At 34.7% G+C, this 12,659-nt stretch overlaps 1 protein-coding gene across 1 annotated transcript in view; it reads left to right on the top strand.

Moving 5' to 3' along the window:
- The window catches only part of LOC144979678 (uncharacterized), a 40,134-nt gene extending 28,639 nt beyond the window's left edge, over positions 1-11,495 (top strand). Inside the window, exons 10-13 of the mRNA XM_078926580.1 lie at positions 3,948-4,114; positions 4,532-6,452; positions 7,094-7,176; positions 9,308-11,495. Of these exons, the coding sequence (XP_078782706.1) occupies positions 3,948-4,114; positions 4,532-6,452; positions 7,094-7,143 (2,138 nt within the window). The 3' untranslated portion in view covers positions 7,144-7,176; positions 9,308-11,495. The remainder of the gene's footprint in view (positions 1-3,947; positions 4,115-4,531; positions 6,453-7,093; positions 7,177-9,307) is intronic.
- Positions 11,496-12,659: the final 1,164 nt, after the last annotated feature.

The following is a 12,659-nucleotide window of genomic DNA, read 5'->3' as shown; positions in this document are numbered from 1 at the left end:
CATCGTCTATGGAGATAAGTTTAAATGCAGGGGTTGTGCTTTCGGCTTTGGAATTAATTTGCGTGTTTTAAAGCCGCCAAATTCCATCCCGTCTATACAATTACCTCGTTTACTGCCAATTTGAAAACGCATTGAATTCGCCATGAATTAAATCTATCATTATGTCATACAGCTAGTCTACTCAAGACTGTACAACTTATAACAAAATTTTCTGAAGTTAAAGGACAGGTATCGACATCGTTCAAAAATTTTGGCTAAATTCAAGCTATTATTGATGGCACTCACTGAATTATCAAGATTATAACATTTTTTTATAAAACTGCTTCTTAACAGATACAGAAATTTGGTGTTTTTTTTTTTTTTCTTGCGCTGCTTATACTATTATGACTAATATAATATTTTGACAAATTGAATACTAGTCATTTAAAACAAATAGTTACTGAGTGCTTACCCACTATTATAGATTGAAAAAAAAAATGTAAAAAAGGCAAAACACACGTAGACACACAATAGACACACACACACACACACACACACACACACAAATCAAACAAAAGCAGGGAAAATACCAACAAGAGAAAACAAATAAAAAAGAACAATAACCCCCCCCCCCCCCAAAAAAAAAAAAAAAAACAACAGCAAACAAAACAAAACAACAACCCCCCCCCCCCCCCCCCTCCAAAAAAAAAAACAAAAAAAAAGAAACCAAAACAAAGAAAACCTGCCGAATCTTCCTCTGTGCCTAGCCAACCCAAACTCTCGAGCAGGTATTTGAATTGGATACTTACCAATAGGAGAACACGACAATTGTTCCTTATAAGAAATCAATCACCATTCTGGAATAAAAATCATATCCCAGAAGAAAAAAACAAACAAAAAAACCCCACGAAATTAACACACACACACACACACACACACACACACACACACACACCTCAAAAAAAAACACACATAACTGATTACTTGACTCACAAACAGAGGAGGTGGGGTTTGTGAAACATTTAAGACGATACGGATATATCATGTAATTATGTGGATTCGAATCCAGCTCAGTAAAAGCAAAAACGGAATATTGCCCAGCTTTAGTGTGAAGGACGAATAGTGCAAGCAACACGATTTGTCCGTACGTACGGCAACCACGGTTGAAGCTATTCGACCTTAAGGACGAATAGGGCTACCCGAGATCATTACATTAGTGGTGAAGGTCCAGTTTAGACATAGTCAAATGTAAACAAATATGGTGTCAGGTCAGGGTTTCCTTCTTACCTCACTGTCAATTGAGAGGAAGCTGGTTCTGATATTAGGCTCACAAAGTAGCTTTCCCTTTCAAGTGTCCCAATGTTTCATGGATTAATTCAGCAATTCATATTATATATTGATGTCTTAATTCAGTTGTTTTTATAGTTGAAAAAGTCTTGTACTGTGTTTGTGAAATTTAAGAATTACAAGATATGTCTTTACCTATTTTCTTCTTTCTTGATGAACATATATGCCGATGAATTGTAGGATAAAGGTATTTGCTTGTGACACCAGTTTCTCAATATTTCTTTAAAATGAGTAGGGAAATATAACTTTAAGGAATGGACATATAACAGATAAAGGCTGTGATTAACTGTCATTTTTGTAACCAATTGGCATTTGATATAGAGCTGTCTTTATCATAATTTTGTTTTTAATCTGTCATTTATAACTAGACACTAGTGCTGTAATTATGCTGAAAGGCTGCATTCACATTGTACCTGTCCATTTTCCATTTTAATTTTTTTTTCAAATTGGATTAGTAATTAATGTGTTATGGAATAAACCGTCTTGTGCTCACAGTGGTGTGATTTATTCTGGATTTTTTGGTCAAAGTTCAAATGAATTTTGACATAACATGTTAAAATATTTTTTTAAAATAAGTTAACTACTTTCGAAATTACACTGTGATGTGTTCACAAATGAAGGAAGAGCTTGTGTGCCAAAACAAACAAGCTAAAATAGAAACAACGTTGTCTCATTGCCTCAGGGAATTGAATTTATTTAGGCGAGTGTACAAGAATACAAAGTGGTGCAAAAGAAGTAGCCGGAAAATAACATTATTGAGCTTTAACTCACTACAAATAAGTAATACAAGTCATGATAAAGACCTGCTATACTTGTGCAGTAATACAATGATGATGTGACTTGGAATTTAAAAAATCATTTATTATGACGATTGCAATACTTGGTAAGATACAAATGCATAATAAACAAAGACAGCGAGTCCACTGAGCCTTATCCTAATTTGAAATGCTCATTTAGTTTAATTTCTCTTTAAACCAGATAATTTTGTATTCACTAGCATACATCATCATTACTACTATCAGAATCACCGCCACTACTTCATCAGCACTAGCACAACTTGCTACAACCACCACCACTATGACATCAAGACCACCACAAGCACTTAAAATAACAACCACCACTGCCTTATCATCATTACAATAACTACTACTGGTACCACCACCACCACATCAACATCATTACCACTACTACTACAACTTGTCACAACCACCACCACCATGACATCAACACCATCACAAGTACTAAAAACCACAACCACAACTACTACAATCACCACTACTTTATCATCATTACACTATTTACTACTACAACCACCACCACCACGTCAACATCATTACCACTACTACTACTGCAACCGCTATTACCTCTTCATCATCACTACCAACATCCACCCATACCACATCATCATCGCTACCACTACTACTACAACCACCATCACCTTCACCCTTGTCACTACCACATCTACTACAACATCCACAACCACATTATCATCACTACCACCGCTATTACTACAATCACAACCACCACCACATTATCATATCATCATCATCACTACCACTACGACTTCAACCACCACTACCACATCATCACTGCCACTACTACTACTACTACTACTACTACTACTACTAGTAGTAGTACCAGGACTGCCAAGTGTCCCGCATTTCTTCCCAGTTGTCAGTGATGATAATCCTCCACTGAATTCCAGGATTTTGGGAATTTCTCAGAAATCTTCAGCTGAATTTGCCAGGTCAAACGTTTTCCTCAAAACCACAAAACCACCATTATGTCTTAAGTACTATTTTGACACCTGCACTCAATCTCGTGAAATTTGGTGACAGTTGAAGGGGAAGAGGAGGGACAAATGGATCAATTTTTTTTTCTATGTTGTTTCTATTGCCTTTTTATTCTCTCTCTCTCTCTCTCTCTCTCTCTCTCTCTCTCTCTCTCTCTCTCTCTCTCTCCTCTCTCCTCTCTCTCTCTCTCTCTCTCTCTCTCTCTCTCTCTCTCTCTCTCTCTCTCTCTCTCTCTCTCTCTCTCTCTCTACCATCCATTAAACTATTACAATAAAGTCAATGTTGATTGGCTTAGTTTCCTCTTTTTTTTTTTACCTTTGGACTATGGCTTGAAATTTGAGAAATTCTTGGGTTGTATTTATCAGCTGCATAACCTCTAGGTTTCAGTAACAAGGATAATGTAGCATGCTTTATAAATTAAAAATCAAAATAAAACAAATACTTTTTGTCAAAAGTTTATCATAATTACTGGATGCCTTGAACGATTTGAATAATATTGTAGGCCTTTAAAATGTTATGGAAAGAACAATTCATTAAATGTTTACAAAAAGTAAATTTATGTCTAATGATAAGATTGGATTCACACTAGTAGTTATATATTACATAATGCAAAACTATGTTCCTGTTATTTTTACATTTAGCTTGTGTTTGATCGATAGACCGTGAAATTTTCCTTCTTTTTGACAAATTGCTATTATCATCACTGATCAAATTTTAGGTTGTTTTTTTTTTTTTTAAGAGAGGGACTGCGAGAAATATTTTGTATATTATTAACTGTTATATAAACTTCTACCATGTCTGTCATTTGTCACTTAACCATTTACACAGGTGCTGTGGCCTTGGCTGAATATATTGCTGACAGTACTATATTGCTCCGCATTGATTTGCGTGACAATGATATCAAGACAGGTGGGCTCATGGCGCTCTCACACGCTATGAGAGTCAACAATTCTGTCACGAGGATTGATTTAGACAAAGAAACCAAGAAAGAATCGGTTAGTGAAAAAAGTCCTGCTGGAGGACCGTAGGCATTTACTTAGGCACATTATGAATTATCAAATAATACATCCACTAGTTTTCCAGAAATGATAGGATGGATGATTGATAAGTCAATCATAAAATGTACTAAATCATTTTTTCGTGAGGTTGTATTTCATTTAAAAAAAAAAAAAATTTTCATTAAAAAAAAAAGATCATAGGAAAGAGTAAAACTTTGGTATTTGGAATTAGGGATAAGATTATAAAAGCCTTATGAGTAAGCTGTGCTTTTCACGTATATTTATGTTAAAAACTGATTTTCAATTATATTTCAACCTCCATAGTAGTTTTTTTCTATTATATATCCTAAGGTTGAATTGTGTGATGATTATTTATTATTTTTTGTCATTAATATTTACGTTTTGTCTTGCCAGGGAATGAAAGAGTATGCAGAGGTGCAGATACGTCTTCTACGAGACATTTTGACTTTCCAAGAACGTAATGTTCAGCTAGTCATGGAAAGAGAAGAAGCTGAGAGAGCTCGACTAGAGAAACTTGCCATTGAAGCAGAGGCTGTAAGAGAAAAGGAAAAAACAGAAAAGGATAATGGAGGATCAACTCCACTGGATCAAATTGTATCTAACACAGAGTCTTTCACTATCATCGAGGCTGATAGTGATGAAATGAGCCAGGAAACTCAAGCAAGCAGCTCTGAATATATTGTTAATGTTGAAACATTATCTCTGGCACCTCAGGTCAAAACTGAAAGCTCGATACCCTTACCAAGCAAAACATTTAGTGAAGAAGAAGAGCATATGCCTGCTCATCAAAGGCCTAGCGTGCTTTTTGCTCGAATGGGCCTTCAACCACAAGAGTCACTTGACTCTCCTAGAACCCCATCTGACTCATCTCAAGTCTTTCAGTCTCCCCAGAATCCATCTTTTGCAACTCCTCAACGTCCACATTTACCGCTTATGATGCCTGAGAAAAATCGCTTGTCAGCTAACACGCCTCCAGCAGAAATGTTACTCAGTCCTCAATACTATCCTAAGCAACTAGCCCGTAAGATTTTCTCTGTCAGTCGTGTCAGTGAGGATGTGTGCTCTTCTCCTTCAGGCGAGGAATTATGTGAATATGATCCTCTAAATGTCTCGTTAATTAGTTTGGTTCCAGGGAAAAAAAACCTTCACCACCCTTCTGCATCGCCTGTCTTATCTCCAGATTGTTCAAATACAACTGACACGTCTCTGACCTCTACTGAATCAACATCATCTTCTGTTGTTTTAAGTCCAGCAAGTCTATTTCAAGATCGGGCTGATGAAACTGTAAAACACATTGTGTCTTCAGATGAGCCAGATTTACCCTGCAAAGACAGTCTTTCATCTACTGCTGAGTCTAGAAGTGAAGAAACTGTGACGTCAGAATCAGATATAGGACCTAATGATAACTGTGATAAGCATGTAAAATCTAATAATTCCTATGTGGTTCAATGTACAATTTCACCACCTGCAATTAATAATTCTGTTGAAGGGACTGGACTTGAAACAATTAAAATTGCTGAAGTAGATCAGTTAGATGAAAATGTTGATCTGGCTAGTGATGTCATTTTAAGTGAAAAAGTTCATAGTAATAGTAATGCAGTATATATAGAAGACTCTAAAGGTGCTAATTTAGACATTCCTGAGTCCTCTGATTGTTCAGAATTTCAGGTAAAATCAAGTCAAGGTGGAGAATGTGTTGAGGGGACCAAAGAGGATTTTAATGATGATGACAATGATTTTGATTCTAATCGTAATGACGAGATTGAAATTTTAGAAAGCATTCAATCAGTGGCAACACTTGTTGACATTAATGATAAATCTGATAAGAATGAGTTACATACGTCACTAAGAAATCTTTCTGCTCTTAGTAGTAGTCAATCTTCAGCATTAAAAACTTCCTTTGTTAAAGAAACAGCTATGCCAACTTTTAGTCCTCATAATAATGAAAAAGAGGAAGTTTATATAAGCAATGACAAGAGAATATCATTCCCTGAGATATCATTAACTACAACCACTCAAGATAATTTTTCAAATCTGGATGAAGAAACCAAGACATTGTTTTTGGACAAAAATGATCATTCCACCACTAGTGGTGTGGAGTTGGATGGTGTTGAGTTAAGTTTAGAAGAGGAACCTTGGACAGCACTTGAGAAGGATGGATCGACCATGGGCTCTTCATCAAATCAAACCAGAGGTGAAGAGAATCAACCAGATTTCTTCACTACCCTGTCCATGAACGGTCTAACTCAAGAACTGGCTAGTGCTCTCACATCTCTGGATGTCGTATCCACTTCAGAGTGTGATGAAGTCTCAGGTAAGCTGTTTTAAGATAAAAATGTTCAAAAAAATATGTTGAAACATATAGGTCTTATTCACATTTGTTTTGCCATATTCTCATGGCATTTTGATCATAATAATAAGCAGGACTTCAACTTGGGAACCTTATGAAAAGTTCAAATAATGATAGAAAATAAGATGAGTAAAATATTTATAGTTTTAACATCACAACAGCTGCCATAGCATATTTAAATCTTAGCTTGATATTTTTTCCCTTGTAAATCGCCTCTGTGTTATGTTCTGTTTGTTTTGAATTTATTTTAATGGTTTGTAAAGATTTGAATGAATTCCTCTTAGAAGTGGGATCCTGTGCCTATGTCTTGATGAGGCCTTTGGTGATCTCAAACTGAGTACACTGATAAGTTGCTCTTGGAATCTACTCTCAATTTATTTAGAGATATCACCTTAAAGCCTGCATTTTCATAAAATGGAATTAAAAACAATTTGTCACTTATTTACAACTTAAAGACAATGAATCAATTCCTACCATTTCAACTTTCTGCCTTATGTTATCCTTTTTGAAGACTTACTTTAAACAGGATAATGGTGTTAAAATAATCTAAACTTAAAATGTCTTGTGAAAAAGACAATTGATTTTAGACCTTGTTCATTCTGAAGGTCCGGATGAATTTGAGCAAGAACTAGATGCGCTGATGAAGCAGCTCTGAAAATAATCACCATTAACTACAAATACAAATAAGGTAAGCATATGGTAGAACAAAGCTTTTTCGTCAATGCATTTGAATCCGGTTGTCAAAGTTTAAATTGTTTGTCTCAGTCTTGAAAATGTTTTTACAACCAAAATATGCCTTGCCTTTTGTTAGCTAATTATTACCAAAATATTTGTATAAACGGCAAAATTCTATGTTGAAATTGCGGCAAGTTAGTTGTGTTATATCATGATTTATGTAATATTAATATTTTCTAAGGGTAAAAGTAAAGATACATAAATTTATGATGTACTTTCATTTTGAATAATATAATCCAAGTTAGAAAGTATCCATCCTTGATTCATGTTAAATGTTTTAATTTTGAAATCGCATCACTATAACTGATTTAAGTTCCAGTAAGGTATCTAGATGAGTGACCCTCTCTAAACCTACAGAGCACATCAGGTCTCTCCATTGTCGTATTAAAGAGAGGGTGGAGTTCAAAATTGCCACAATGGTGTTCCAATGCCTAAATGATGTAGCACCATCTTATCTCTCAGGGCTTCTTGAATTGTGTACCATATTAGACCAGTCTGATCCCAAAATGAGCGACTGATTAATGTTCCCATATATTAACTTTCTCTAGCTTAAAAATCTTACTCTGTCCGGCCACAAAAATATGGAACAAATTAGATAGAGAAATCTAAAGCATTAAAGTAGACGGAATGATCCAATTTCAGTAGTACGAGTGACACAACCAGGTGTTGGTCACTTCTTCAGATATGAACCATCTAATGGAAGCAATCTTTTTAAGTTGGAAAAAGAAAGATCTAACCAAATTATTAACCTGAAGCTCCATCGACAGTCCAGAGTCTAAGAATGTGCCAAGGTTTTCCACTTTGTCATCAATTTGAATGGAAGCACCCCTCAGCTTCAAATCTGTTTTACTTTTCCACTTCCTGTTCCTCAAATACAGCACCTCCGTCTTATCATCATTCAGTTTCAGTCTGTTCTCGTTCATCCATTTCTTAACACTTGAATACAATTCTTTCTAATGGCTGATACTTCTTGTAAATTTCTCATATTGGAGACGCAGTACAGTTGCGTGTCATCAGCTGCACCAGATGTGCCATAAGTAATTTCAAGATGTTTGAGGAGAAAATTGTGATTGATAGTATCAAAAGCCAGGTCAAGCAAATTCAGCAAAGAACATGAACCATTGTCTATAGCAGAGAGAAGATCATTAACAACCCTAACAAATGCGGTTTCCGTCAAATGATGTTGCCTATAAAAGCCAACTGAAATTTTTCTTCATGACAGTTATTTTTAAGATGAGATAGTAATTGTTTCAAAACAAGCTTTCCAAGGTTTTAGTGAGAAAAGGAAGATTAGAGACAGGATGATAGTTTTTTTAAGTTCTCTCTATCTATATCAGCTTTTTTCAAAAGGGGTTTGACATGAGCAACTTTGTAAATGTCTGGGTACAGCACCTGACTGCAACGAATTATTAACAATACATGTAAATGGTGTTAAAATTACATCAATCCATTTTTTTAAGCATGGCAGTATTTAGGGGGTCTAAATCACAACTTTTAATTGGAGACAGCATAATGCAGTCATGTAAGTCAGCTTCAGTGATCTTTGAAAAATTTGTTAATGAATCACTGTGAAACTTTTCAAATGTTGTTTAGATCGATTCAGATGAGAGTTCTTTCCTGATGGTGTCAGTTTTTTCTTTAAAATATTGACCAAAGCGAGTTGGTAGATCTGCACAATCGATTAACGATGGGAGAACTGCTTGCGTCTTTTGTCCCAGCAGTTCCTTGGTCAGGGCAAAGAATTGTCTCAAACGGCCGACATATTTCAGGCTGTCTTCATAGTATTTCATAGTAATTAATACATTACGTCTATGTAGTCATCCTTTAACGGTTGAAACAGTTACACAGTATTGTGTTTACTCTTTTAGAGAATTAAAAGAAAAAAATATGAAAGCTATATTTGGTTAAAACATATTACAGGTGTATACAAGCAAACAGCAACACGAACATGTAAGGTAAGTCATTCAGTCTGCATTGTGTAATAATTACTCCCTGTTACTGACCAGGTGTTTCTTTTACACCTGAGTGAGTTGTGAAAATTTGAGTCATATCTCTGAATAAATTGTAAATGTTTCTATTTCCAGGTGTCAAGAGTAAAAGACGTCCATAATTGGATTTGGATAACACAGTTGATTTGTGCCACTTGTTTGTGTTAACCATCATTTGATAGATATGCATACATCCATCCTTTGGGAGATGATTTTAAAATGTTGCACGCATTTTTATTTTTTCGGTTAATAATTTAAAGATATTTATCAATTTTCATTCAGAAATTTAGCTTTTGTCCACTACATGATTTCACAACAAACACATTTTATTTATTTTTAAATGAAGTGACTGATTTTTAATTTATCCTCTCATGGAGCCCAAAACCATGTATCTTTCATTTCAAAGGTATTTTTGTTTTCATCTGCATATGACTTTATCATTTGATGATTTAAAGGCGAAAACTATGTTGTAGAATATTTATGCTTGCTATTCTTGATAATAATAATTAAAAGATGTCACTGAAGCGTAATATTAATATTGATATGGTAATTGGAAGTATGTCATCGGATGATAATCTCCTGCAGACCATTTTCCCCATGAAACAATGATATCCAGATATATTAGCATTGGAAAAGATGGCATTCATTTAAATTTGATTGATTTTTCTATCTCTTTCCTTTTGTTACCTCCCAATAAGAGTCTGTTGAATTACTTTTGTCAGATAAAATCAAAGTTTGGACAATGTATTAGCTTATCCAAAGTCAGTTGCACAGTTATTAAATTTATTTTAAAATACCATACTCATCATAGGTGCTATAGTTGTGAAGATTAAAATTGTATGAATATTACTGGAATGGCGCAAAAAATATATCAATTTTGTTAGTATTTATACCACGTGTTTTGTGTGTTAGTTTTAGTTTAAGGAAGAGCAGAATTCTCGAAAATTGAAAATCCATGCCTTTGTTTGTATTCATGTTTCTATTTTAAAATTTTCACAAACCCTTTTTCAGCTGCTTGAACAATGTTTCCATTGATTAATGATAGGTCCAACCGACTTTGTCTCAATATGTGATATTGAATAAAAGTTTACATTCCTTTGCGATTTCGAAATAATGAACATTGTTCTCATCCCCTTTTCATAGTTATTGCTTTTGAATATCCTTATGGGTTTTTTGATACATTATGGGTACAAGATAAAAATCTGAAAAGATTTGTATGAAACAGTGACAGTCACTTTTGTGGTATAAGATTGGTGGCTGTAGTGCCAAAGGACAGCTAACTCAGGCTAAGGACTACAATTATGATGATAATTTGGTTAATTGTCATAAAACCATTTACTACATTGTAATACAATATGCTTTATTAAATAAGTTATTACCACAGGTCAAAAAGTCTGTCTAATTTTCACATTTGTGGGACTCAACAACAAGACTTTTCTATAATTCATACAGGTAATTGAGAAAATTAGAAAGAGATGAAGGGATGTTCCTCATGTAGTTACCAAATCTACCTTAATGTATCGTTACCGGTGAATTCTTGTTTATTCTTCGGTTGTTGCTTGCTAAGATTTCCATCTTTTGGCTTCATATTATGTTTTATCTCTAACCAGGGTATGTTATGGATTTGCCTCTGTAAGTTTTACGTTGTGAATGAAACCTTGTAATTTCTGGGTGGGGTTCCTGACCTCCCATAGTGGGCAAGGAGGCACTTACTGTGTCTTCTATCCCTCTGTATCTGTTTTCCAATATGCTTTATGTCTTTGTCTTGGAATGAGATTTCTTGGTTTTGTCCTGGTCCTTGTCAGATACCCTGAGAGGGAAACAGTCGAATGTATGGTTAGTTTTGGGAGATGATATTTTTTTCCTTGTAAAACATCTCTCTTATGCACTGTAATATGTTTTGTTTAAGTATTATGTATGATTTGTAAACATTTGAGTGTTCCTCTTAGTGGGGACCTGTGTTTGTGTATGGATGAGACTTTTAGGTGATCTCAAACTAAGTACTTTAATAGTTTGCTCTTGGAATCTACATCTGTTTTCTATTTGAACAAATTCCCCTTTGTCTTTCTTTTTCTTGGGTGGTTTAATTGTAGTTCTAGAACTTTTTACTTTTTCTTCATTTTTACTGGCGCTGATATGACCTTAATGTGTTGCAAATGCCGTAAGATCCTTAAAAACAAACAAACAAAAACCTTGTAATTTAGTAACTAATGGACAGTTTGCTTTTGTTTTTGTTTTTTTTGTGGGTGAATAATAAATAACAATTTGTTTCAAATGGTAAAGGCAATGTACATTCGTTTTAAATATCGTTGATTGTTATCAGAAATTCTATTCATCCATTTGAATTAGATATTGCTAATTCATCAATGGATGGAGAAGCTTTATTTCAAAATATTAAGGAGCTGGTGGTACAAAATCTCTTGATTCAAAATGTTTCAGACTTATATTTGAGTATATCGATGGTCGGCGGAACAAACCTCGGAAGTCTACATACGAGCTTTGCACACTGTGTTTTATTTAATTTTGGGTCTTCTTTTCTTTTTTCTTTTTTTCAGAGGTGATATTTTTTTTCCTTGTACATCCCTCTGTTATGTACTATTATTATTATAGTTTTAGTTTTCAATATATTGTACTTTGTAAACATTTGAGTGCATCCTTAAAAGCGGATCCTTTGCTTGTGTCTGGGTGGGACTTGGGTAATGCCAAAATGGGTGCATTGAGAGAATGGAATCTTTTCCCTTTTAAACCAGTCCCCTTAGTATTTTTCTTTGGGGCTTTTAACTTCAGGTCTACAATTTTTCTCATGTCTCCTTCCCTATCACTAACACTGAAATGACCTAAAAGTGTTCCAAGTGCTGTCGAACCCCCAAAACCAGACAAACATCTTTCTTCATCGTGTGCCACGGCTCAATGTATGTGTTATTTATTTGCAATGCATTGTCCACCATGTGCCACTTAAATGTTATTGATTCCTCTCAGTCAGGGTGGAGTGGAATTTATGTTTCTCTTGTGATTAAATTGGTTGCAATAATATCTGTATTTGAATACTTAACTTCAAAATGGAAGCATTGTATTATACATAACGCTTGTATCTTGTTCATTTATATTTTTAAGTTAAGCTTTTAAGGGTATTACAGGGATGCCACTTTTCCGGTTTTAGCCGGAAATCCGTTTTTTTTACCACCAGCCGGTTTTAATCCGGAACCTCTGGTTTTTGTCCGTCGTCACTATTAAAAAAAAAAATTATTTTTTTTTAAAGAAGAAGAAAAAAATCGCGACCGAGATTTGAGCCGGAACTTTTTCGCCGGGTGAATAATTTGGGCTGTCACCGCCGGTCGAATATTTGGGCACCTAAATGGTAGTTTATCTCCGCCCATCCCCATCACAATTCCTCCTTAAAAAAAGTTTTTTTTGATAAATAAACAGTGATTTTGAGAATTTCTCAGAA

The sequence above is a fragment of the Berghia stephanieae genome, chromosome 1 (genome assembly GCF_034508935.2).
Source record: "Berghia stephanieae isolate SIO BIC M18660-M18661 chromosome 1, UCSD_Bste_1.3, whole genome shotgun sequence".
Lineage (NCBI taxonomy): Eukaryota > Metazoa > Mollusca > Gastropoda > Nudibranchia > Aeolidiidae > Berghia > Berghia stephanieae.
Note: the sequence above shows the minus strand (reverse complement) of the source record. Positions and strands in the feature narration are given on the sequence as shown.